The 27,756-nt window shown below is 44.9% G+C and overlaps 1 protein-coding gene across 2 annotated transcripts; it reads right to left on the bottom strand.

Moving 5' to 3' along the window:
* Positions 1–23,012: 23,012 nt before the first annotated feature.
* Positions 23,013–26,924, bottom strand: LOC125523063 (REF/SRPP-like protein OsI_017815). 2 transcript variants are annotated; one of them, XR_015611278.1, is made up of 6 exons: positions 26,498–26,924; positions 26,217–26,410; positions 25,021–25,213; positions 24,831–24,917; positions 23,655–23,785; positions 23,013–23,198 (listed from the first exon to the last, which is right to left on the bottom strand). XR_015611278.1 is itself a non-coding variant. In XM_048688105.2 (5 exons), exons 1-5 carry the CDS (start codon positions 26,549–26,551, stop codon positions 23,774–23,776), a joined length of 540 nt encoding a protein of 179 aa, XP_048544062.2. In that variant the 5' UTR covers positions 26,552–26,924; the 3' UTR covers positions 23,320–23,773. The 2 variants fall into 2 exon arrangements, 1 of the variants encoding a protein (XP_048544062.2); XM_048688105.2 differs by lacking the exon at positions 23,013–23,198 and having other exon boundaries at positions 23,320–23,785.
* Positions 26,925–27,756: the final 832 nt, after the last annotated feature.

The following is a 27,756-nucleotide window of genomic DNA, read 5'->3' as shown; positions in this document are numbered from 1 at the left end:
TAACTAATGTCGCCCCACTCATGCTGCTTCGGGGGAAACCATAGGATCTGGTCTTCTAGATCGGACGATGGCGATCCTGCGGTGTCGTTTCTCTCTTGGGAGTATCGTTTCTGGAGCAGCATTGGAAGATAAAGGCGAGCGGCTTCGTCTAGCACGGAGCATCGATGGTGATGTCAAGTCATGCCTGGGTGATAGGTGTTACGCCGTGTCATGCCTGGTCGGCAGGTGCTACACACAACAGATCTTTCAGAGTCTTCGCGTCTGGATGGACGAGCGCAAGGCGGTGGCGCCGTTGGGCGTTGTGGTGGTGTCGACGGATGGCCGGAATGGCATGGATGATGCGGATCTCTCTCTTGAAAACAGGTCGGCGGTCCGATGATGATGGCGGATTCTAAAACGTGTGCATGTGGTGTACGCTTTACGTCTGCTGCACCGGTTGTTCGTTCCGATAAGTTATGTGGATGGATCGGCGACGACACCGTTTTTAGATAGGAGAAGTGAGAGCACTCCACATTATCTAGATTGTAGGTGTGAGTGGTGGCTTCGGATGGCTTGATGTATGTTCTTGTTAGACCTTTGTTGAATAATTAATAAAGATGGTTGTATGCATCGATTGATGCAGAAGCTCGGGTTTTAACCTCCTTTTCTAAAAAACATCTGTTTTGAAGTCAAAGTTGTACCAAACTATTCTTGCAAAGTTGCAATGAAAGAAAATTATTTAATGGTTAGTTGCCTACGGTTGATGTGCGAATGAGTTTCTAATTGTCCACATCTGTAACATTATTCTTTAATATGTTTCTAGAGGCTCTTAAACTAGATGTATAGCCCTTCTAACAAGCCTCCATGCAAAAGTTTTAACTATAGGAGCAATGGATTTTGTTTTCCCAAACCTGATCAAGATAGCTATTTCTTGGTTCATGATATGCAAACTTCGTCCCAGAGATATAGCTTGTTATGCTGGAATAGCTCGCTGGAGATGGGTGGCAACGGTGGAGACGCGAGCTCGGGCGTGGGCAACCCGGCAACTGAGAGGGCGCGCGAGGAAGAGGAAACGAGAGAAGGGGGCTCCGGGGATTTATAGAGGGGGTGCAAGTGCTCGGGCATGGGGATCGTGGAGATGGTTGGCGCGGGTTGCGCGGTCGTGGGCAAGTGGCGTGGCTAGAGGTTGGGGGCGTGTAACACCCTGGATGTAACTTGCCATATTTGTAACTCCGACTCTTGCCATTTCCGGCTTTAAGTTATGAGATTCCCTTCGTGGTTGGGTTTTGTCTTCGTTTTGCATTTTGTTCATGTCATGCATACCATATCATGTCATCATGTGCATCTCATTTTCATACGTGTTCGTCTCATGCATCCGAGCTTTTTCCCAGTTGTCCATTTTGCAATCCGACACTCCTACGTGCACCGGCGTACCCCTTTTCTCTTTTCGTGAGCGGGTGTTAAACATTCTCGTAATGGAACGAGGTTTGCCAAGCGGCCTTGGTACACCACCGTTAGACCGCCTGTCAAATTTCGTGCCATTTGGAGTCCGTTTGATACTCCAACGGTTAACCGGGGAACCACAAAGGCCTCGTGTGTTTGCAGTCCAACACCCCTCCAAAACAGCACAATAACCCTTCCAAACCACTCCCATGTCCTCCACCGTCGGATCACGATCGTGTGGGCGAAAACTACACTCCATTTGGACACGCCTACCTCATCCTAGCTATAAATATGTGCACCCCGTCCAATTTCCGGGTCCCGAAACCCTAATTTTCGTCCTCTCCGCCGCCGGACGTGTTCGCTCCCGCCGGACACGCCCGCGTCGCCGCCCACAGCCAATCGCGGCCAGCCATGTGGCACCGCGTCACCGCCGGCCCGCTTGGCCCGTGCGGGGCCCCCGCGGCCCAACCGCGCCGCGCCACGCCCGAGTCCCAGCGCCGCCGCCTAAGACCCGCGATGGCCGCCGCCTTCACCGCGCGCCGCCGTCAACCTCCGCCGCCCCGGCGACCTTCGCTCCCCGCCGCCGAGAGCGCCTCGTCGTCGCGCCTCGCCTCAAACGCCGGTGCCGCCCCGGCCTCTCCTACGGCGACTTCCTCCTCCGCTCCGGCCACCTTCCGACGCGCCGGATCCACCTCCTCAGCTCCGGCCGCCATCCTCGACGTCTCCAGCGAGCTCGCACCGGCCATCCTCGAACTTCGCGTCAAACCCTAGATCTGAGATTTTAGGAGGTCGTTTTTCCTCTAAGTCCTTTCCCCCTCATGTGTTATGCCTCTGTTCATTGCATCATAACTCCATGACCGTAGCTCCGTTTCATGCGCATGATATATTAAAATGTTCATTGGGAGATGCTCTTCATTTCTTTCATTGTGCCATTCTTGTTTTGCTTGCCATTTGCAAACCGTGCATCTGTTTCCGGTGATCTTTATATCAATTTTGACCGAAATCATCTCATCTTTCTAGCGGCACACTTGGTTTGTCAAGTTGATGCCTTGATCAATCTTTTCCTTCCGGAGCACGCATATGCTTTGCTTATCACATCTCGCATATCATGCCATGTTTTTGCATCATGTTGATTATGCATTGCACCGTGATTGATTGTTGGTCATTTGCTTGTGTTCTTGCTTTGGGTGGAGCCGGGAGACGAGTACGTGGTCGAGGAACCTGTTGAGTATGCTAACGAGGATCAAGCTTTCGTTAACTCTGAGAACTTTGCAGACAAGATGACCATACCCTCGAAATCACTTCTATCTTTGCTTGCTATTTGTACGATCTATTGATATGCCGCGATACCTACCACTTGCTATATCATGCCTCCCATATTGCCATGTCAAGCCTCTAACCCACCTTTCCTAGGAAACCGTTGTTTGGCTATGTTATCGCTTTGCTCAGCCCCTCTTATAGCGTTGCTAGTTGCAGGTGAAGTTGAAGTTTGTTCCTTGTTGGAACATGGACTTTGTTGGGATATCATTATTATCTCTTATTTACTTTAATGCATCTATATACTTGGTAAAGGGTGGAAGGCTCGGCCTTATGCCTGGTGTTTTGTTCCACTCTTGTCGCCCTAGTTTCCGTCATACCAGTGTTATGTTCCTTGATTTTGTGTTCCTTGCATGGTTGGGTGTTATGGGAACCCCTTGACAGTTTGCTTTGAATAAAACTCCTCCAGCAAGGCCCAACCTTGGTTTTACCATTTGTCACCTAAGCCTTTTCCCTTGGGTTCCGCGGACTCAAGGGTCATCTTTATTTTAAACCCCCGGGCCAGTGCTCCTCTAAGTGTTGGTCCAACTTGTCAGCCGCCGGTGGCCACCAGGGACAACTTTGGGCTGGCCTACCGGAAGTTTGGACAATCCAATGTGCCCTAAGAACAAGATATGTGCAGCTCCTATCGGTATTTGTCGGCACATTCAGGCGGCTTTGCTGGTCTTGTTTTACCATTGTCGAAATGTTTGTAACCGGGATTCCGAGACTGATCGGGTCTTCCCGGGAGAAGGAATACCCTTCATTGACCGTGAGAGATTGTGATGGGCTAAGTTGGGACACCCCTTCAGGGTTTTGAACTTTCGAAAGCCGTGCCCGCGATTATGGGCAGATGGGAATTTGTTAATATTCGGTTGTAGAAAACTTGACACTTAACTTAATTAAAATGAATCAACCGCGTGTGTAGCCGTGATGGTCTCTTTTCGGCGGAGTCTGGGAAGAGAACACGGTCTCGTGTTATGCTTGAACGTAAGTAGCTTCAGGATCACTTCTTGATCACTATTAGCTTCTCGATCGTGCTTTGCTTCTCTTCTCGCTCTCTTTTGCATAAGTTAGCCACCATATATGCTAGTGCTTGCTGCAGCTCCACCTCACTACCCTTTGCTACCTTTAAGCTTAAATAGTCTTGATCGCGAGGGTGTGAGATTGCTGACTCCCCATGACTCACAGATACTTCCAAACAGATGCAGGTGCCGATGATGCCAGTGCAGGGGATGCTACCGAACTCAAGTGGGAGTTCGACGAGGATTCGGGCCTTTACTATGTTTCTTTTCCGGATGATCAGTAGAGGAGCCCAGTTGGGGTGATCGGGGATCTAGCATTTGGGGTTGTCTTTCTTTGTTTTGGTTCCGTAGTCGGACCTTGATTGTATTCTGGATGATGTATGACTATTTATGTATTGTGTGAAGTGGCGATTGTAAGCCGACTCTTTATCCCTTTCTTATTCAGTACATGGGATGTGTAAAGATTACCCCTCTTGCGACATGCCTACCATGCGGTTATGCCTCTAAGTCGTGCCCCGGCACGTGGGAGATATAGCCGCATTGTGTTGGGGATCGTTGCAGAAATTAAAAAAATTCTACGCATCACCAAGATCAATCTATGGAGTAACTAGCAACGAGAGGGGAGTGCATCTTCATACCCTTGAAGATCGCGAGTCGGAAGCATTGCAAGAACGCGGTTGGAGGAGTCATACACGTAGCGATTCAGATCGCGGCCGAGTCCGATCTAAGCACCGAACAACGGTGCCTCCGCGTTCAACACACGTGCAGCCCGGTGACGTCTCCCGTGTCTTGATCCATCAAGGAGGAGGGAGAGGTTGAGGAACAAGGCTCCAACATCAGCACGACGGCGTGGTGGTGATGGAGTGGCAGTTCTCCGGCAGGGCTTCGCCAAGCTCACGCGGAGGAGGAGAGGTGTTGGGGAGGGGAGGGGCTGCGCCTTGGATGTGGTGCTGCAACCCTCCCCTTTCCCCTCTATTTATAGGGAGAAGGGGGAAGGGGTCCGGCCCCTCTAGATGAGATCTAGAGGGGGGCGGCGGGCAAAGGGGAGGGGGCTTGCCCCCCAAGCAAAGGGAGGGCGCCCCCCTTTAGGGTTCCCCCCCAAACCCTAGGCGCATGGGCCCTAGGGGGAATGGCACCCAGCCCACCAGGGGCTGGTTCCCTTCCACCTACAGCCCATAAGGCCCTCCGGGGCAGGTGGACCCTCCCGGTGGACCCCCGGAACCCCTCCGGTGGTCCTGGTACAATATCGGTATACCCCCGAATATTTCTGGTGACCGTATGATGACTTCCCATATATAAATCTTCACCTCCGGACTATTCCGGAACTCCTCGTGACGTCCGGGATCTCATCCGGGACTCCGAACAACATTCGGTAATCCCATACAAATCTTCCTAATAACCCTAGCGTCATCGAACCTTAAGTGTGTAGACCCTACGGGTTCAGGAACCATGCAGACATGACCGAGACAACTCTTCGGCCAATAACCAACAGCGGGATCTGGATACCCATGTTGGCTCCCACATGTTCCACGATGATCTCATCGGATGAACCATGATGTCGAGGATTCAAGCAATCCCGTATACAATTCCCTTTGTCAATCGGTACGTTACTTGCCCGAGATTCGATCGTCGGTATCCCAATACCTCGTTCAATCTCGTTACCGGCAAGTCACTTTACTCGTTGCGTAACACATCATCCCATGACCAACCCTTAGTCACATTGAGCTCATTACGATGATGTCTTACCGAGTGGGCCCAGAGATACCTCTCCGTCATACAGAGTGACAAATCCCAGTCTCGATTCGTGCCAACCCAACAGACACTTTCAGAGATACCTGTAGTGCACCTTTATAGTCACCCAGTTACGTTGTGACGTTTGGCACACCCAAAGTATTCCTACAGTATCCGGGAGTTGCACAATCTCATGGTCTAAGGAAAACATACTTGACATTAGAAAAGCTTTAGCAGACGAACTACACGATCTTGCGCTATGCTTAGGATTGGGTCTTGTCCATCACATCATTCTCCTAATGATGTGATCCCATTATCAATGACATCCAATGTCCATGGTTAGGAAACCGTAACCATCTATTGATCAATGAGCTAGTCTACTAGAGGCTCACTAGGGACATGTTGTGGTCTATGTATGTTCACATGTATTGCGATTTTCGGATAACACAATTATAGCATGAACAATAGACAATTATCATGAATAAGGAAATATAATAATAACCATTTTATTATTGCCTCTAGGGCATATTTCCAACACATTGTGGGTGTTACAAGTTGGTAATCAGAGCCTTCCCCGACTTAGGAGCCCCCTGCTTGATCGAATCGCTGACGTTGTTGAGTCTAGAACAAAATGTTTTGAGTCTTAGGATTATATATATCGGAGAGTAGGATTCTTTTTACTCCTCAGTCCCTTCATCGCTCTGGGGAGGCCTCCTGACGTAGAGTTTTGATTCTTCTCTCCTCAAATTTCACGAAAAAAATTAGGATCATGCGGGTATCTTGGAATGGTTCTGATGGTTTTGTGACGAGAACATTGTTCTTGGTGCCTCCTGACATTTAGGGGTTGTAGCGGTGTCCCGGAGAGTTGAGCTCCGAGGTGTTGTCGTCACAATTTTATCGTTGCAGTTCTGGAATACCTGAGTTCGCCGACATCGAAAATCTCTTTTATGCAGTTGTTGGTGAGATAACCTCGACGCCACCCAGTACTGGGGCGGGAGTTTGGGAGTATTGCCTTAACTCATATAACGGATGCTTTTCGAAGGTTGAGGTTAATGATTTCCGAAGGTTTCTTGGTTATGTGTTGAAGGATGGATACAGCTGGATGTAGGATTTGCTAGTTTTGGGTGAGATATTATGCTTCCCCTGTATCCCCAACACCTGATTGCATAACCAGAAAGTTTCGGGAGTTTTATAGGTGGGAATTCAAGTAGCTCTAATATTTCTTTCCGCGGATATTTTGTTTGTGATTGGGTAATCCTTATCACTTATTCGTTCATATCTGTACCTTGTTGCTTTATTTCATCTACCTTTATCTAAGTGGCTTCTCAACTTTATGGAAGTGTGATGATTTACTTTGGAATTCATTCATTCATTCTTGTTCGAATGTTAAGGCTATATGTTGCAATTTTGATCCATTGATTCAGCTTGAATATATGTCTTTCAATATGCTAACGGATGTCAACCTCTTCAGGATGGCTCCTCCAACGCGTCAGAATCCGAACCCTCCGCCACCACCTCCGGAGGCATGGCAAGCTGTCATGGCAGCCACCAACGCCAACACTCAAATGCTTTTGCAACTCTTGCAAGAGCGCAACCAAGGGCAAGGCAACCAAGGAAATCAAGGCCAAGGCAACAATCAGCCTCAGTTTGCTACCCTTAATCAGTTCCTCGCAATCCAGCCCAAGTCCTTCAGCAACTGTGTCGAGGCCACAGACGCCGCCGACTAGCTCGTGGATATCTGCAAACATTTTGAGTGTAGCAATGTCAGGCCCGAGGACTTTGTCAAGTTTGCTTCGTTTCAACTCAAAGACCAAGCTGCTGAGTGGTTTCAACAATACAGAGATTCCAGAGGAGGTCGTGTGATTACCTGGGATGATTTCCGCCAAGACTTCAAAGTTCATCACATTCCACAAAGCGTTGCTGAAAGTAAGCGTGAGGAGTTCCGCAATCTCAAGCAAGGCAGCATGTCTATGTATCAATACAATATTCAGTTTCAGAAACTCTCTCGCTTCGCTAAACAAGACGTCCCTGATGAAAAGAGTATGATTTATCAATTCATAGGTGGCCTCAGAGAAGATCTGCAATTAGCTCTCGTGCTTCTTAAGCTCACTAAGTATGATGAATTCTACAACATGGCACTAAAGCAAGAAGCCGCTCAGATTAAGTGTGATGCTTCTAAGAAGAGAGTCGGGGATGCAGTTCAATCTTCTTCTTCAACTCAAGTGGCAGCTAAGCAACAGAAGTTCTGGTTGCCTTCTCCTCCTCCGTTTCGTCAGCCTTACCAACAGAAGAGCAAAGGTGGTAGTGGATCTTCCCACCCACCCAACCCAGGATATCAGAACAAAGCTCAGTCTCATACTCCAAGGTCAAGTGCTCCTTATCACCGTCCGCTCTCAAAGGTTACTTGCAACAAGTGTCAGCAGAAAGGGCACTATGCAAACAAATGCTTCAACCAAAGGCGCCTTCCGCCTCCTCCTCCTGTGAGATCTGCCAGCAATGCAGTGGTCAAGCATAATTCCAAGTTTGCAAAGGTCAACATGATGAACGCAGCTTAGGCAGAGGACTCTTCAGAGTAATCATGGGTAATCTTCCTGTTAATGATTTTCCTGCAAAAGTTCTTTTTGACACTGGTGCATCGCTTAGTTTCATCTCAAGACCATTTGCATCTAAGCATGAGTTGGCTTTCCAAGATTTGCCTAGACCGTTAGCAGTTGTCTCATCGGGTAAATGCTTGTACACAAGCTACATGGTTCCGGATGTTTCCATCAAGATGGGTGACTATAAATTTCTGTCTTCTCCAATTGTTCTTGGTAACTCAGATATTGATCTAATTCTCGGCATGGACTAGCTTTCTAAGAAAAAGGCTCAGCTTGATTGTGCTGCCAGGCAGATTCAATTGACACACTCTTCTGAGGATGTGATCATCTATGTCGCTCGTGATGATACCATTCGACTGTTTTCTCTCAATGAGAAGGGCGAGTTGAATGCCATCTCTCAAATTCCAGACATTTGTGAATATCAAGACGTCTTTCCAGAAAGCTTCCAGGAATGCCTCCTCACCGGCCAGTTGAATTCGTTATCGATCTTGAGCCTGGCACAGAACCTGTTTGCAAACGTCCTTACAAGCTTGGACCGGAAGAGTTGAAGGAGTTGAAGAAACAACTCGATGAACAAGAGCGCATGGGTCTGATCAGACCGAGTTCATCTCCATGGGGTTGTGGTGTTCTTTTTGTCAAGAAGAAGGATGGAACGGAACGACTCTGCATCGACTACCGCCCATTGAACAAGAAAACAATAAAGAACAAGTACCCACTTCCCAATATCAATGAGATATTCGAGCAACTTAAGGGTGCCCAAGTATTCTCCAAGCTTGACCTCCATATGGGTTATCACCAGATTCGCATTCGTGAACAAGATATCCCCAAGACAGCATTCAGAACAAGCTATGGTTCTTATGAATATATTGTCATGTCTTTCGGCCTTGTCAATGCTCCTCCAACATTCTCTCGCATGATGAACTTCATCTTCAACCCTTACACAAATGATTTCATCCTGGTGTATCTTGGTGATATTTTGGTCTTTTCCAAGAATAAGGAGGATCATGCCAAGCATTTGAGATTGGTACTTGACAAACTCAGAGAGCATCAATTCTATGCGAAGTTTTCCAAGTGTGAGTTCTGGCTTGATGAGGTTCTTTACCTTGGTCATATCATCTCCGCCAAAGGCATCACTGTTAATCCTGAGAAGGTGTCTGCAATTGTGAATTGGGAACCGCCTCAGAATGTCAAGCAGCTCCGTAGTTTTCTTGGGCCTGCAAGCTATTGTCGAAGATTCGTTAAGAATTTCTCTAAGATTGCAAAGCCTGTTTCCAACCTCCTCCAGAAGCATGTAAAGTATGTCTGGACGCCTGAGTGTGACGTTTCTTTCAACACCCTCAAAGAGAAGCTAGTCACAGCTCATGTCTTGACTCCTCCTGATGAATCCAAACCATTCGAAGTTTTCTGTGATGCCTCCCTGCAAGGTCTCGGTGCTGTGTTAATGCAAGAGAAGAAAGTTGTGGCTTATACCTCTCGTCAATTGAAGCCCAACGAAAAGAACTACCCCACTCACGACCTCGAGTTGGCGGCAGTTGTCCATGCTTTATTAACGTGGAGGCATCTCTTGTTGGGAAGGAAAGTGGACATCTTCACTGATTATAAGAGCCTCAAGTACATCTTCACTCAACCCAACCTCAACCTCAGGCAGACTCGTTGGGTCGAAATGATTCAAGAATACAATCCGAGTATTGAGTATACTCCAGGCAAGGCCAATGTCATTGCAGATGCTTTGAGCAGGAAGGCTTACCGCAACAGCTTAATTCTCAAGCCCTTCCAACCGGATCTTTGTGAAGCTTTCTGCAAACTGAATCTCCACGTTGTTCCTCAAGGTTTCTTGCCAACCTCCAAGTCTCTCCTACTTTGGAAGATCAAATTCGTGAGGCACAACTTCTTGATTCCATGGTGAAGAAGGTGAAAAATGGGATTGCCAAGAGCCAACCCAAATACAAGTGCTATCGCATTGATTACAAAGACAATCTTTTCTTCGAGGAGCGAATTGTGGTTCCTAAAGGTGATCTAAGGAAATTCATTATGAACGAGGCTCACAATTCCCTTCTATCCATTCATCCTGGAAGTACGAAGATGTACCATGACCTCAACCAGTCGTATTGGTGGACTCGAATGAAGCGAGAAATTGCTCAGTTCGTGAATGAATGTGATGTCTGCAGAAGAGTGAAAGTAGAACACCAACGGCCAGCTGGTCTCCTCCAACCTCTTGCTATTCTAGAATGGAAGTTTGATCATATTGAGATGGACTTCGTAACTGGATTTCCCAAGTCCAAGCGTGGAAATGATGCTATCTTTGTTGTCATCGACAAGCTTACTAAAGTGGCTCATTTCCTTCCAATCAAATAATCTATCACAGCAACTCAGTTGGTAGAGCTATACACCTCCAAGATTGTCTCCTTGCACGACATTCCTCAGTTGATATCTTTAGATCGTGGAAGCATCTTCATTTCTAAGTTCTGTGACTCCTTCCAGAAGGCCATGGGCACCAACATTCGCTTCAGCACAGCCTTCCATCCTCAAACTAGTGGCCAAGTCGAGCGAGTCAAATCCTTGAAGATATGCTCAAGGCTTGTGTCATTTCCTTTAGTATGAAGTGGGAGGATTGTCTTCCATATGCCGATTTCTCCTACAACAACAGTTCCAAGCGAGTTCGAGCAAGGCCCCATTCGAGATTCTCTATGGCAGAAAGTGTTGTACTCCTCTTAATTGGTCAGAGACTGGTGAATGCCAACTTCTTGGCAATGACTTAATCACAGAGGTTGAAGAAATGTGCAAAGTCATCCATGAAAATCTCAAAGCCGCGCAATCGCGCCAGAAGAGTTACTATGATAGCAAGCACCGTGACTTGGCTTTCGAGATCGGAGACCATGTCTACTGCTACGTCTTGAGCTTGCGTTGGTTTTCCCCGAAGAGGAAGGGATGATGCAGCAGAGTAGCGTAAGTATTTCCCTCAGTTTTTGAGAACCAAGGTATCAATCCAGTAGGAGCCCACGCTCAAGTCCCTCGTACTTGCACAAAGCGATAGCTACTCGCAACCAACACGATTAGGGGTTGTCAATCCCTTCACGGTCACTTACGAGAGTGAGATCTGATAGATATAATATTTTTGGTATTTTTGGTATAAAGATGCAAAGTAAAAAGTAAAGGCAAAGTAAAAAGCAAAGCAAGATTAAAGTGATAGAGATTGATATGATGATAATAGACCCGGGGCCCATAGGTTTCACTAGTGGCTTCTCTCAAGAGCATAAGTATTCTATAGTGGGTGAACAAATTACTGTCGAGCAATTGACAGAATTGAGCACAGTTATGAGAATATCTAGGCATGATCATGTATATAGGCATCACGTCCGTGACAAGTAGATCGAAACGATTCTGTATCTACTACTATTACTCCACTCATCGACTGCTATCCAGCATGCATCTAGAGTATTAAGTTAAAAACAGAGTAACGCCTTAAGCAAGATGACATGATGTAGAGAGATAAATTCATGCAATATGAAATAAACCCCATCTTGTTATCCTCGATGGCAACGATACAATACGTGCCTTGCTGCCCCTTCTGTCACTGGGTAAGGACACCGCAAGATCGAACCCAAAGCTAAGCACTTCTCCCATGGCAAGAACTACCAATCTAGTTGGCCAAACCAAACGGATAATTCGAAGAGACTTGCAAAGATAACCAATCATACATAAAAGAATTCAGAGAAGATTCAAATATTATTCATAGAAAGACTTGATCATAAACCCACAATTCATCGGTCTCAACAAACACACCGCAAAAAGAAGATTACATCGAATAGATCTCCACAAGAGAGGGGGAGAACTTTGTATTTAGATTCAAAGAGAGAGAAGAAGCCATCTAGCTACTAACTATGGACCCGAAGGTCTGAGGTAAACTACTCACACTTCATCGGAGAGGCTATGATGATGTAGAAGCCCTCCGTGATGATGGCCCTCTTCCGGCGGAGCTCCGAAACAGGCCCCAAGATGGGATCTCGTGGATACAAAAAGTTGCGGCGGTGGAATTAGGTTTTTGGATCCTTTTCTGATCATTTGGGGGTATGTGTGTATATATAGGAGGAATAAGTACACCGGAGGAGCAACGAGGGGCCCACGAGGCAGGGGGCGCGCCCTAGGGGGGGCGCCCCCCACCCTCGTGACCGCCTCTTTTGTTCCTTGGAGCAGGGTCCAAGTCTCCTGGATCACGTTCGGTGAGAAAATCACGTTCCCAAAGATTTTATTCCGTTTGGACTCCGTTTATCCGAAACACTGAAATAGGCAAAAAACAGCAATTCTGGGCTGGGCCTCCGGTTAATAGGTTAGTCCCAAAAATAATATAAAAGTGGAAAATAAAGCCCAATATAGTCCAAAACAATAGATAATATAGCATGGAGCAATCAAAAATTATAGATACGTTGGAGACGTATCAGGCATCCCCGAGCTTAATTCCTGCTCGTCCTCGAGTAGGTAAATGATAAAAAGAGAATTTTTGATGCGGAGTGCTACTTGGCATAATTTCAATGCAAATCTTCTTAATTGTGGTATGAATATTCAGATTAGAAAGATTCAAGACAAAAGTTTATATTGACATAAAAAATAATAATACTTCAAGCATACTAACAAAGCAATTATGTCTTCTCAAAATAACATGGCCAAAGAAAGTTATCCCTACAAAATCATATAGTCTGGCTATGCTCCATCTTCACCACACAAAGTATTTAAATCATGCACAACCCCGATGACAAGCCAAGCAATTGTTTCATACTCTAACTTTTTCAAAACTTTTTCAATCTTCACGCAATACATGAGCGTGAGCCATGGATATAGCACTATAGGTGGAATAGAATGGTGGTTGAGGAGAAGACAAAAAAAGGAGAAGATGGTCTCACATCAACTAGGCGTATCAACAGGCTATGGAGATGCCCATCAATAGATATCAATGTGAGTGAGTAGGGATTGCCATGCAACGGATGCACTAGAGCTATATGTATATGAAAGCTCAAAAAGAAACTAAGAGGGCGTGCATCCAACTTGCTTGCTCACGAAGACCTAGGGCAATTTTTGAGGAAGCCCATCATTGGAATATACAAGCCAAGTTATATAATGTAAAATTCCCACTAGTATATGAAAGTGATAACATGAGAGACTCTCTACTATGAAGATCATGGTGCTACTTTGAAGCACAAGTGTGGTAAAAGGATAGTAACATTGTCCCTTCTCTCTTTTTCTCTCATTTTTTATTTGGGCCTTTTCTCTCTTTTTTTATGGCCTCTTTTTATTTGGGCTTCTTTGGCCTCTTTTATTTCATTTTATTTTTTGTCCGGAGTCTCATCCCGACTTATGGGGGAATCATAGTCTCCATCATTCTTTCCTCACTAGGACAATGCTCTAATAATGATGATCATCACACTTTTATTTTTCTTATAACTCAACAATTACAACTCGATACTTAGAACAAAATATGACTCTATGTGAATGCATCCGGCGGTGTACCGGGATATGCAATATGACAATGATGGAGTGTGTCATGATGAACTAGATGGTGGAAAGTTGCATGGCAATATATCTAGGAATGACTATGGAAATGCCATAATAGGTAGGTATGGTGGCTGTTTTGAGGAAGGTATATGGTAGGTGTATGATACCGGCGAAAGGTGCGCGGTATTAGAGAGGCTAGCAAAGGTGGAAGGGTGAGAGTGCGTATAATCCATGGACTCAACATTAGTCATAAAGAACTCATATACTTATTGCAAAAATCTAGAAGTTATCAAAGCAAAGTATTATGCGCATGCTCCTAGGGGGATAGATTGGTAGGAAAAGACCATCGCTTGTCCCCGACCGCCACTCATAAGGAAGACAATCAATAAACAAATCATGCTCCGACTTCATCACATAACGGTTCACCATACGTGCATGCTACGGGAATCACAAACTTTAACACAAGTATTCTTTAAATTCACAACGACTCAACTAGCATGACTTTAATATTATCACCTCCATATCTCAAAACAATTATCAAGCTTCAATCATTTCTTAGTATTCAACACACTCAAAAGAAAGTTTCACAAATCTTGAATACCAAGCATATTATTATTAAGCAAATTACCATGCTATTTAAGAGACTCAAAATAATTTAAGTGAAGCATGAGAGATCAATAGTTTCTTTAAAACAAATCCACCACCGTGCTCTAAAAGATGTAAGTGAAGCACATAGAGCAAAATTATAACGCTCAAAAGATATAAGTGAAGCACATAGAGCAAAACTACTACGCTCAAAAGATATAAGTGAAGCACATAGAGTATTCTATCAAATTTTAATTCATGTATGGCTCTCTCAAAAGGTGTGTACAGCAAGGATGATTGTGGCATACTAAGACACAAAGACACAAATAATACAAGACGCTCCAAGCAAAACACATATCATGTTGGTGAATAAAAATATAGCTCCAAGTAAATTACCGATGGAAGTGGACGAAAGAGGGGATGCCTTCCGGGGCATCCCCAAGATTTGACTTCTTGGTGTCCTTGGATTATCTTGGGGGTTCCATGGGCATCCCCAAGCTTAGGTTCTTTCCACTCCTTGTTCCGTGATCCATCAAAAGAATTCACCCAAAACTTGAAAACTTCACAACACAAAACTCAAAATAGAAAACTCGTGAGCTCCGTTAGCGAAAGAAAACAAAAGACCACTTTAAGGTACTGTAATGAACTCATTATTTATTTATATTGGTGTTAAACCTACTGTATTCCAACTTCTCTATGGATTATAAACTATTTTACTAGCCATAGATTCATCAAAATAAGCAAACAACACACGAAAAACAGAATCTGTCAAAAACAGAACAGTCTGTAGTAATCTGTAGCTAGCGCAAGATCTGGAACCCCAAAAATTCTAAAATAAATTGATGGACGTGAGGAATTTATCTATTAATAATCTTCAAAAAGAATTAACTAAATAGCACTCTTCAAATAAAAATTACAGCAGTTCTCGTGAGCGCTAAAGTTTCTATTTTTTACAGCAGGTTCAACAAGACTTTCCCCAAGTCCTCCCAACGGTTCTACTTGGCACAAACACTAATTAAACACAAAAAACACAACCAAAACAGAGGCTAAATAATTTATTTATTACTAAACAGGAACAAAAGGCGAGGAATAAAAAATAAAATTGGGTTGCCTCCCAACAAGCGCTATCGTTTAACGCCCCTAGCTAGGCATAAAAGCGAGGATAGATCTAGGTATTGCCATCTTTGGTAGGCAATCCATAAGTGGCTCTCATGATAGTTTCATATGGTAATTTTATTTTCTTTCTTGGAAAGTGTTCCATGCCCTTTTTTAATGGAAATTGAAATCTAATATTCCCTTCCTTCATATCAATAATCGCACCAACCGTTCTAAGGAAAGGTCTATCAAGAATAATAGGGCAAGAAGGATTGCAATCTATATCAAGAACAATGAAATCTACGGGCACATAATTCCTATTTGCAACAATAAGAACATCATTAATCCTTCCCATAGGTTTCTTAATAGTGGAATCCGCAAGATGCAAGTTTAGAGAGCAATCATCAACACTACGGAAATCTAGTAAATCACACAAAGTCTTGGGAATAATAGAGACACTAGCACCCAAATCACACAAAGCATAAAACTCATGATCTTTAATTTTAATTTTAATAGTTTCTTCCCACCCATCATAGAGTTTTCTAGGGATAGAAATTTTCAACTCAAGTTTTTCTTCATAAGATTGCATCAAGGCATCAACGATATGTTCGGTGAAGGCTTTATTTTAACTATAAGCATGTGGAGAATTTAGCACGGATTGCAACAAGGAAATACAATCAATTAAAGAGCAACATTCATAATTAAATTCCTTGAAATCCAATATAGTGGGTTTAGCAACATCTAGATTTTTATTTCTTTCAATCCCACTTTCATCAATTTCATCATTAAGATCTAAATACTCTGAATTTTTAGAACGCCTTCTCGGTAAAGGAAGATCATATTCAGTTTCATCAAGATTAATATTGCAAAATAAAGATTTAATAGGAGACACATCAATAACTTTTAGATCTGCATCTTGATTTTCATAGGTATTGGAAGAACACGCTTTAATAAAGGCATCTTTGGAGGCACGCATCCTAGCGGTTCTTTCCTTGCACTCATCAATGGAAATTCTCATGGCTTTGAGAGACTCATTGATATCATGCTTAGGAGGAATAGATCTAAGCTTTAAAGAATCAACCTCAAGAGAAATTCTATCAACGTTTCTAGCCAAATCATCAAGTTTAAGCAATTTCTCCTCAAGCAAAGCATTAAAATTCTTTTGTGAATTCATAAACTCTTTAACACTATTCTCAAATTCATAGGGCATCTTATTATAATTTCCATAAGAGTTGTTGTAGGAATTGCCATAATTATTAGAAGGATTACTAGGATATGGCCTAGGATTAAAATTCCCTCTATAAGCGTTGTTACCAAAATTATTCCTACCAACAAAATTCACATCCATAGATTCATTGTTATTCTCAATCAAAGTAGACAAAGGCATATAATTAGGATCAGAAGAAACACTCTTAGTAGCAAATAATTTCATAAGTTCATCCATCTTTCCATTCAACACATTAATTTCTATCGCATGCACTTTTTTATTAGAAGATCTTTCAGTATGCCATTGAGAATAATTAACCATAATATTATCTAGGAGTTTAGTAGCATCTCCTAAAGTGATTTCCATAAAAGTTCCTCCCGCGGCCGAATATAAAAGATTTCTAGAAGCAAAATTCAATCCGGCATAATTTTTTTTGTATAATCATCCACAAATTCAAACCATGAGTAGGGCAATCACGTATCATTAATTTCATTCTCTCCCAAGCTTGTGCAACATGTTCATGATCAAGTTGTTTAAAGTTCATAATATCGTTTCTAAGAGAGATGATCTTAGCGGGAGGAAAATACTTAGAGATAAAAGCATCTTTGCACTTGTTCCATGAATCAATACTATTCTTAGGCAAAGACGAAAACCAAGCTTTAGCACGATCTCTAAGCGAAAAAGGAAATAGCTTCAATTTAACGACATCATTATTGACATCTTTTTTCTTTTGCATATCACATAAATCAACGAAGCTATTCAGATGAGTAGCGGCATCTTCACTAGGAAGGCCGGCGAATTGATCTTTCATAACACGATTCAACAAAGCAGTATTAATTTCACAAGATTCAACATCGGTAAGAGGAGCAATCGGAGTGCTAAGGAAATCATTATTATTGGTATTGGTGAAGTCACACAATTTGGTAGTATCTTGAGCCATCGCGACAAACAAGTAATCTAACACACGAGCAAACAAAAAGCAAACGGGCAAAAAGAGGCAAATAGAGAGGGAGGATAGGGAGAGAGAGGGCGAATAAAACGGCAAGGGTGAATTGGGGGGAGAGGAAAATGAGAGGTAAATGGCAAATAATGTAATGCGAGAGATAGGGATTGTGATGGGTACTTGGTATGTTGACTTTTTGCGTAGACTCCCCGGCAACAGCGCCAGAAATCCTTCTTGCTACGTCTTGAGCTTGCGTTGGTTTTCCCCGAAGAGGAAGGGATGATGCATTAGAGTAGCGTAAGTATTTCCCTCAGTTTTTGAGAACCAAGGTATCAATCCAGTAGGAGCCCACGCTCAAGTCCCTCGTACCTGCACAAAGTGATAGCTACTCGCAACCAACGCGATTAGGGGTTGTCAATCCCTTCACGGTCACTTACGAGAGTGAGATCTGATAGATATAATATTTTTGGTATTTTTGGTATAAAGATGCAAAGTAAAAAGTAAAGGCAAAGTAAAAAAGCAAAGCAAGATTAAAGTGATAGAGATTGATATGATGAGAATAGACCCGGGGGCCATAGGTTTCACTAGTGGCTTCTCTCAAGAGCATAAGTATTCTACGATGGGTGAACAAATTACTGTTGAGCAATTGACAGAACTGAGCATAGTTATGAGAATATCTAGGCATGATCATGTATATAGGCATCACGTCCATGACAAGTAGATCGAAACGATTCTGCATCTACTACTATTATTCCACTCATCGACCGCTATCCAGCATGCATCTACAGTATTAAGTTAAAAATAGAGTAACACCTTAAGCAAGACGACATGATGTAGAGAGATAAATTCATGCAATATGAAATAAACCCCATCTTGTTATCCTCGATGGCAACGATACAATACGTGCCTTGCTGCCCCTTCTATCACTGGGTAAGGACACCGCAAGATCGAACCCAAAGCTAAGCACTTCTCCCATGGCAAGAACTACCAATCTAGTTGGCCAAACCAAACGGATAATTCGAAGTGACTTGCAAAGATAACCAATCATACATAAAGAATTCAGAGAAGATTCAAATATTATTCATAGATAGACTTTATCATAAACCCACAATTCATCGGTCTCAACAAACACACCGCAAAAAGAAGATTACATCGAATAGATCTCCACAAGAGAGGGGAGAACTTTGTATTGAGATTCAAAGAGAGAGAAGAAGCCATCTAGCTACTAACTATGGACCCGAAGGTCTGAGGTAAACTACTCACACTTCATTGGAGAGGCTATGATGATGTAGAAGCCCTCCGTGATGACGGCCCTCTTCCGGCAGAGCTCCGGAACAGGCCCCAAGATGGGATCTCGTTGATACAGAAAGTTGTGGTGGTGGAATTAGGTTTTTGGCTCCTTTTCTGATCGCTTGGGGGTACGTGTGTATATATAGGAGGAAGAAGTACGTGGAGGAGCAACGAGGGGCCCACGAGGCAGGGGGGCGCGCCCTAGGGGGGGCGTGCCCCCCACCCTCGTGACCGCCTCTTTTGTTCCTTGGAGCAGGGTCCAAGTCTCCTGGATCACATTCGGTGAGAAAATCACATTCCCGAAGATTTTATTCCATTTGGACTCCGTTTGATATTCCGTTTATCCGAAACACTGAAATAGGCAAAAAAACAGCAATTCTGGGCTGGGCCTCTAGTTAATAGGTTAGTCCTAAAAAATAATATAAAAGTGGAAAATAAAGCCCAATATAGTCCAAAACAGTAGATAATATAGCATGGAGTAATCAAAAATTATAGATACGTTGGAGACGTATCATCTACCTTCGCGTCTCTCCAATGAAAGGTACTCGTCGCTTCGGTATCAAAGGGAAGCTTGCCCCTAGATACGTGGGTCATTTCAAGATCATTGGCAAAAGAGGCGACCTCGCCTATCAACTTGAGCTTCCGTCCAACTTCGCAAATGTGCACGACGTGTTTCACGTGTCACAGCTTCGCAAGTGCTTCAAGACTCCTGAGCGCATCATCAACTTCGAAGAGATTGATCTTCAAGAAGACATGTCTTATCATGAGCATCCCGTTGCTATTCTTGAAGAAACTGAGCGCAAGACTCGCAACAAGTCTATCAAATTCCTGAAAGTGAAGTGGTCACACCATTCCGACCGGGAAGCCACCTGGGAACGCGAGGACCACCTCCGTTCTGAATATCCGGAGTTCTTTCAGTCCTAGATCTCGGGACGAGATCCTTTCGTAGTGGTGGAGTGTTGTAACACCCCGGATGTAACTTGCCATATTTGTAACTCCGACTGTTGCAATTTCCGGCTTTAAGTTATGAGATTCCCTTCGTGGTTGGGTTTTGTCTTCGTTTTGTATTTTTTTCATGTCATGCATACCATATCATGTCATCATGTGCATCTCATTGGATACATGTTCGTCTCATGCATCCGAGCTTTTTCCCAGTTGTCCGTTTTGCAATTCGACACTCCTACGTGCACCGGCGTACCCCTTTTGTCTCTTTTCGTGAGTGGGTGTTAAACATTCTCGGAATGGACCGAGGTTTGCCAAGCGGCCTTGGCACACCACCGGCAGACCACCTGTCAAATTTTGTGCCATTTGGAGTCCGTTTGATACTCCAACAGTTAACCGGGGAACCGCAAAGGCCTCGTGTGTGTTGCAGCCCAATACCCCTCCAAAACGGCCCAATAACCCTTCCAAACCACTTCCATGTCCTATGTCGTCGGATCACGATCGTGTGGGCGGAAACTACACTCCATTTGGACACTCCTACCTTCTCCTAGCTATAAATATGTGCACCCCGTCCAATTTCCGGGTCCCGAAACCCTAATTTTCGTCCTCTCTGCCGCCGGACGTGTCCGCTCCCGCTGGACACGCCCGCGCCGCCGCCCGCAGCCAATCACGGCCAGCCACGTGGCACCGCATCACCGCCGGCCCGCTCGGCCCGTGCGGGGCCCCCGCGGCCCGACCGCGCCGCGCCGCGCCCGAGTCCCAGCGTCGCCGCCTCGAACCCACGACGGCAGCCGCCTTCATCGCGCACCGCCGTCAACCTCCGCCTCCCCGGCGACCTTCGCTCCCCACCGCCGAGAGCGCCTCACCTCGAACGCCGGCGCCGCCCCGGCCTCTCCTCCGGCGACTTCCTCCTCCACTTCGGCCACCTTCCGACGCGCCGGATCCACCTCCTCAGCTCCGGCCGCCGTCCCCGACGTCTCCGGCGAGCTCGCACCGGCCATCCTCAAACTTCGCATCAAACCCTAGATCTGAGATTTCGGGAGGTCATTTTTCCTCTTAGTCCTTTCCCCTCATGTGTTATGCCTCTGTTCATTGCATCATAACTCCATGACCGTAGCTCTGTTTCATGCGCATGATATATCAAAATGTTCATTGGGAGATGCTCTTCATTTCGTTCCATTGTGCCATTCTTGTTTTGCTTGCCATTTGCAAACTGTGCATCCATTTCCGGTGATCTTTATATCGATTTTGAGCGAAATCATCTCATCTTTCCAGCGGCACACTTGGTTTGTCAAGTTGATGCCTTGATCAATCTTTTCCTTCCGGAGCACGCATATGCTTTGCTTATCACATCTCGCATATCATGCCATGTTTTTGCATCATGTTGATTATGCATTGCACCGTGATTGATTGTTGGTGCTTTGCTTGTGTTCTTGCTTTGGGTAGAGCCGGGAGACGAGTAAGTGATCGAGGAACCTGTTGAGTACACTAACGAGGATCAAGCTTTCGTCAACAATGAGAACTTTGCAGGCAAGATGACCATACCCTCGAAATCACTTCTATCTTTGCTTGCTAGTTGTTCACTCTATTGCTAGCCCGCGATACCTACCACTTGCTATATCATGCATCCCATATTGCCATGCCAAGCCTCTAACCCACCTTTCCTAGCAAACCGTTGTTTGGCTATGTTACCGGCTTACCGCTTTGCTCAGCCCCTCTTATAACGTTGCTAGTTGTAGGTGAAGTTGAAGTTTGTTCCTTGTTGGAACATAGATTTTGTTGGGATATCATTATTATCTCTTATTTACTTTAATGCGTCTATATACTTGGTAAAGGGTGGAAGGCCCGGCCTTATGCATGGTGTTTTGTTCCACTCTTGCCGCCCTAGTTTCCGTCATACCGGTGTTATGTTCCTTGATTTTGCGTTCCTTGCGCGGTTGGGTGTTATGGGAACCCCTTGACAGTTCGCTTTGAATAAAAGTCCTCCAGCAAGGCCCAACCTTGGTTTTACCATTTGCCACCTAAGCCTTTTCCCTTGGGTTCCGCGGACTCAAGGGTCATCTTTATTTTAAACCCCCGGGCCAGTGCTCCTCTGAGTGTTGGTCCAACTTGTCAGCCGCCGGTGACCACCAGGGGCAACTCTGGGCTGGCCTACCAGAAGTTTGGACAATCCGGTGTGTCCTGAGAACGAGATATGTGCAGCTTCTATCGGGATTTGCCGGCACATTCGGACAACTTTGCTGGTTTTGTTTTACCATTGTCGAAATGTCTTGTAACCGGGATTCCGAGACTGATCGGGTCTTCCCAGGAGAAGGAATACCCTTTATTGACCGTGAGAGCTTGTGATGGGCTAAGTTGGGACACCCCTGCAGGGTTTTGAACTTTTGAAAGCCGTGCCCGCGGTTATGGGCAGATGGGAATTTGTTAATATCCGGTTGTAGAAAACTTGACACTTAACTTAACTAAAACGAATCAACCACATGTGTAGCTGTGATGGTCTCTTTTTGGCGGAGTCCGGGAAGAGAACACGGTCTCGTGTTATGCTTGAACGTAAGTAGCTTCAGGATCACTTCTTGATCACTATTAGCTTCTTGACCGTGCTTTGCTTCTCTTCTCGTTCTCTTTTGCGTAAGTTAGCCACCATATATGCTAGTGCTTGCTGCAGCTCCACCTCACTACCCTTTCCTACCTTTAAGCTTAAATAGTCTTGATCGCGAGGGTGTAAGATTGTTGAGTCCCCGTGACTCACAGATACTTCCAAACAGATGCAGGTGTCGATGATGCCAGTGCAGGGGATGCTACCGAACTCAAGTGGGAGTTCGACGAGGATTCGGGCCGCTCACTACAAGAAATATGTCAACTTGTGACCTTGACTATTGGTCACTGAAAGGTCATTGTTTTTCATTTGCGACCTTTTTGTGACCAAAAACAGAAGGTCAAAAGCTGGCGGTCATAAACTGAAATTAACGACCTTCTCTGTGAGAAGGTCGTAGACGTTTACGACCAAAATATGCCTACTGTTGTGTTTTGGTCACTAGCAGCTTCCCCAGGCCACATAGGCATCCGACGTGGCAATCTGATGTGGCACAAGAATCAACCCGGTTCGATTCAGCATTTTACATGGGCCGAGCCCAACACTTCGGCCTTTTTAATATATTTTTCCTGTTATTTTTTACTAGCTACATGGGCTTGGGCCCTTGTTTCGGCCTTTTTTTGCTTTCTGAGGTGCAGCCTTTTCACATTCTATATATTTTTTATTTTCGGGTTTTCTTTTTTTGTTACATTCAATTTTCAGATTATTGTAGTCAACTGGATGCACATTGTCAGATTCTTCTAGGCACTAGGTCCCAAACATCAGGTTTTAATTTTTCACAACTTGTAACTCAATGATATACAATCAGAGAACACATTTTAAATATATTGAAATAACAGCCAAATCACCAATATACCAATCAAGTTTATTACATTCCACCAATCACAATATAACCATACAATATTACACCAATCACAATATAGCACTCTACAGATAAAACACTCAACAAGTACAGGCACGTCTCCAACACCTTAGCGCCTTGAGCCTGCAAAACATCACATCCAGCCACATATTAATGATCAAATCAATTCACCCCTTGACGGCAATAAAAACGGTGCTCATGTATGAACGAAAATAAAATAAACAATCTTTAAGGCCATAGCATGTGCTACAAAAATCTTAACAAATGCATAGATGTCCACACAGAGCACATCCTACATGCACCAAGCATCAGGCATATGTTCAAGAAGACAAGTAATTTGAGATGGAAACAAGTACAGCTAACAATCTGATATGTGTAGTAGCACCAGCAAAAGAGCAAGACATGGAAGAATTTACAAGAACAACACCCTGGGAGTCCAATTACATGTACATGAGGTACTGCTGCTAGTGTATAACAAAGCATGAGTCCAGCTTGTGTAGGAGCAGAGCATGAGTCCAACAAAGCATGCTATAGGAGCAGAAAAGAGGGAGCTAGGGGTAGGAGATGGAGCCAGGTCACCGAAGAACTTGGGAGTCCAGCTTGGGTCCTTGTTAATCTGTTGCTGCTCCGGTAGCTCTCGTGTGCGGGTATAAGATCAGATCCAACTGTCTGGAAGCGGCCGTTTGTCGAGCAATCTTTCATTTCCTGGTCTGCAACAAGAGGTAAATGCTAGAGATTAGCAACTGCTGCCAAACCCAATGTGACAAAAAATTTAAGTTAATCTTTGTGAGCGTGTAGTAGATTGTTCACATCCTAATGAGATACATGGCAAAGAAGCTTGAACTATACTAGCAACAGAAAGCAATCAGCAGTATCTGAGAGTGACTGATGGTTGTTTCAACAAACAATCAGTTTCTTGACATCTTAACACGGACTCAACTTTGAGAGAGCGGACTGATTAACATTTTTTGTCCTGCCAGCTAGATGTCGTGTAACTAAATAACTGTTGGTTCAGAGTTAGATGCAGTATAAAATCTGCCAATTTGCAGTGTATGCCACACATTCAAAGAAATTTGTGTGATGTTCAGAATATGCAGTGTACGCCACACATTCAAAGAAATTTTCAGAACATCTGACACCCCTAAAATTCAGTCAGTCTAAAATTTGCTAGGTTATAAATGTTCAGAAACAAACTTGGCAATGTTCCTGTTTACATGATCAATCTGTTTACTGTCAATTTATAGAGAAATGAAGTTTCTCTCTTTAGGAGCATGATTTGTTCACAGGACTAAATGCACCTGTTAACTGTTAACTACTGTGTCAAATCATTGAAACCAATCAAAGCAGGGAGAAAAATAGATCCACTATTTAATTGTCATAAGAATAGAAGCTGAAGGACAGAGATGAAGCACCCTTAGCTCAGTTTGCTAGCACACAGGCCATAAAAATCGGCAGAACATTCAAAAAGCATGACTCTAATCTTAATGTTGTGTGGAAACAGGACAAGAATTGTACAAGTTTAGTACTATACACAGCAATGAGCATAATTTCAATACTGCACAGCAAATTTAGTCGATTATCGAATCACCTTCAATCACACACAACTGTTCCAGATTGAATCCCCACACACCGCATATATAAACCGAACTACCGTAAAGACAGATCACATTTGCTTTCCCAGATGACAAAATGCAAGACACAATCACGGATAAATCCATGGGTAGAGACCTAAGCCAGGAGAATCACCACCCATACCTTGCCTATCCACAGCATGTTGAACACATCCAGGAGAATCCTGTAGTTCTGGATCATGTCGTACTCCGTCTTGGCATCAAAATTCACCTGCAAAACACCCCAAAATGAGCATCACATCGCAGCCATCTAAGCCAAGCCGCCTAAGCGCAGTGCTCCAGAATAGATCAATCAGGCCCGAACGCCTCCTAACCTTGTGCATCAACACCAACCCAGGGTGAACTATGTCCAGCAGCTGGCACTGCACCGCCCCCAACGCCGCCTGCGGACTTGATGATCCAAGCCCCCACGACGACCATGTCATGATCCATGCGGAGCTCCACCTCCTGCATGTCTGATCCATGCTCCAGTGGAGGCTCAAGCTCCACCCTCGAATCCAGCGGCGCCTACAAAAAGATAGAGAGAGATTGAGCGAGTCAAACAGAGAGAGGGGGTAGGTCCAATATACAAGTTATCATGGTCTATTACCATTCGCAACAGACTAAATCGAGCACCCTGGTATGAGCAAAATGCATTACCATTTTTGTTAATAAATATGCATCATGTTCAGGTACTGGTCATGCTATTGAAGCTGATCATTGCGACTAACACCAGCACGGTGCACGATTCCAGCAAATGTTGATTGAACAGTCTAGATCGGTATTGATTAACATTAACCAAATAAAAAAATGTATAATGTGCATGCATGGCAGTAACAATCTTGCATATAATGTTTACTACACAAACATTTTTTAGCTTAAAAGTAGAAGCAAATTTGGGCTATTCATTCAATCATGATAAAATGGTTGATCATGCCCCCAAAATACGTTTGAGTGGCAGGACACGGCATAGGACAAGCCACTCCGTAACTGAAATACTGAACTGGGTTGTTAGAGCTAACCGTAGTGAGACTAGCAGAATGACAAACAGGACGAAAATATAAATACAAAGGCCAACTGAAACCTAGCTCACACATATTATGCAAGCGTGAGAATACTCAGGTATACTTAACTTGAGTTTAGGACACAGGTACAGTTTAAATGCATATCAGATCAGGTATAAAATCATGCACCTGGGTTTAACTTATCAAGGTTTGTGGTCAACAGACAGGGAAAACATCTTGATTTCTAGGTATCAAATTGTAAGAACATCATCCGTATTTCTTCGCAAAACCAAAATTAACAGGATAAACCAATCCACCATAAGATTAGACAAGCCATTTCATCAGCATAACGACTGATAACACTCTGCAGATGCGACGAGAAATCAAGAAGCAGAGAACAACTAGGTGCTCCCGTGGCGAAAAGCAACGACCAGGAACAGATCGGATAGTAGATCCTTGCATACAACTAAGAAATAAGGTTGAGGTTCTTGAGGAGATCGAGCGGCATGGCATGGTAGCGGTCGTACACGGGGCCGACGACGGCCTTGACGGTCCCCTCGACGTGGTCGACGCCGGGGCATAGCGGGCCGGTGTCCTGCTTGGCGTATGCGTAGGCCGCGACGACCAGCAAGACAGCCTGCGCAACCGCCTGCTGCACGAACTCGAGGTACCTCAGCCTGGCCTCCTCCTCCTCGGGCGTCCTCTCCACCTTCACATCCTCCTGCGCGTGCGCCAACAAACCACAAATCAGCACCAAATCATGAGGAAATTGAAAAACCGAATCAAATCTCGGGGTGAGATCCCTTACCGCCGCGAGCTGAGTACTGATCGGGGCGGCATCGTTGTTGCCGGATTGCGCCATCGGCTGCGGAGACCGAGCACGTTGCCGGGAGCGGGAGGGAGGAGGACGTCAACGTGGGACGCCGGCCAGCCCAAGCCCCATCGGTGGAGAGCGCCTGCTCGATCCAGATCGAGGTCCCGATTGGCATCTGGTGTTGCATCTCATTCCGGCGAGGCGATGGATCTGGGCGCTGCCTCACCCCTCACTCGATTTGTGGATGGGCACGGGAGAGGGTGGAGCAATAGTGCTTGGGGGTGGGGGTTGAACTCCGCCGGAGGGAGGTGGCCGACGTGCGCAGGAATGGAGATGGAGGCCGGGGCGGGAGGGCGAGGGGTTCTGACTTGGATTGGATCTGGGAGGGAGAAGGGGGCATCGGCGGCTGGAGTGGGAGGGGAGTTAGGGTTTGGGTGGTTGGGCTGCGGGTGGGATGAGGGGTGAGAGGTGAGGGGTGTGTGGACCATTGGATCTGGGGGTATCCGACGGTCTGTGATGCTTGATCCGTGTGACCTGTCCATAGACCAATCAGAAGGAAGTATAGGCTTTGATGATGTTATGACCATGTAAATTGGTCTTAATCAATTAATAATAAGCAAAGAACTATGAGTCAGCCAGATGATTTTGTCTAGAAATCATCTGCCTAGCTAGCCGCCCAATCTGCGCATTGGCTATCGTTCGATCACATCAATATGTCACGACAGCACCGAACGTGAAAAAGTTTCAACGCAGCACCGATAACATCCCCACGAAGCTCCATTACAGCTCTCAACAGCGTGCTAAGAGCTCCAATGCAACGCCACGGTGCCCGATGAAGCTCCATTGCAGCGTCAGGGAGATCCAACGCAGCACCACGGCGCCCGGTGGTACGTTCCCTTCTCTCATTGAGTGCCTGAAATGAGTTTTTTTTGTGAAGGACCTACCATATATTTGTTGCAAAATTGTACCAAATAAATTTTCTAAAGTACTAGGACATATTTAATGCACAATCGGCCAAATGGTTGGGTGTCAAAAGTTTTTATCCACCTCTCGGGAAAAAGACAAATTTCCGCCGATTCAGCTGGAAACGGGTCAAATTTGAACTGCGGCTGCCTTATAGTTTGCTCTTTATTTTTTCCAAAAATCATTTCTAGGTACATAAGTATCTATTTAATCAGAGAAACGGCAAAAAAAATTCAAGATTCAACCACTAGCTAGGAACGGTCATTCCCGCCGTTTTGACCGCATTTTGA

Source organism: Triticum urartu, chromosome 7A, assembly GCF_056163025.1.
Source record: "Triticum urartu cultivar PI428250 chromosome 7A, HENAU_Tu73, whole genome shotgun sequence".
NCBI lineage: Eukaryota > Viridiplantae > Streptophyta > Magnoliopsida > Poales > Poaceae > Triticum > Triticum urartu.
The sequence above is the reverse complement of the archived record's forward strand: the minus strand, read 5'-3'. Positions and strand labels throughout refer to the sequence as shown.

Bases quoted from the DNA above. Each gene is read 5' to 3' on its own strand.
- LOC125523063 (XM_048688105.2), bottom strand. From the start codon at position 26,551: ATGGCGCAATCCGGCAACAACGATGCCGCCCCGATCAGTACTCAGCTC. The intron at 26,411-26,497 runs GTAAGGGATCTC...GCGCACGCGCAG, and splicing joins TCAGTACTCAGCTCGCGGCG to GAGGATGTGAAGGTGGAGAG. The intron at 25,214-26,216 runs GTACGACCGCTA...ATCTTTTTGTAG, and splicing joins AAGGCCGTCGTCGGCCCCGT to GCGCCGCTGGATTCGAGGGT.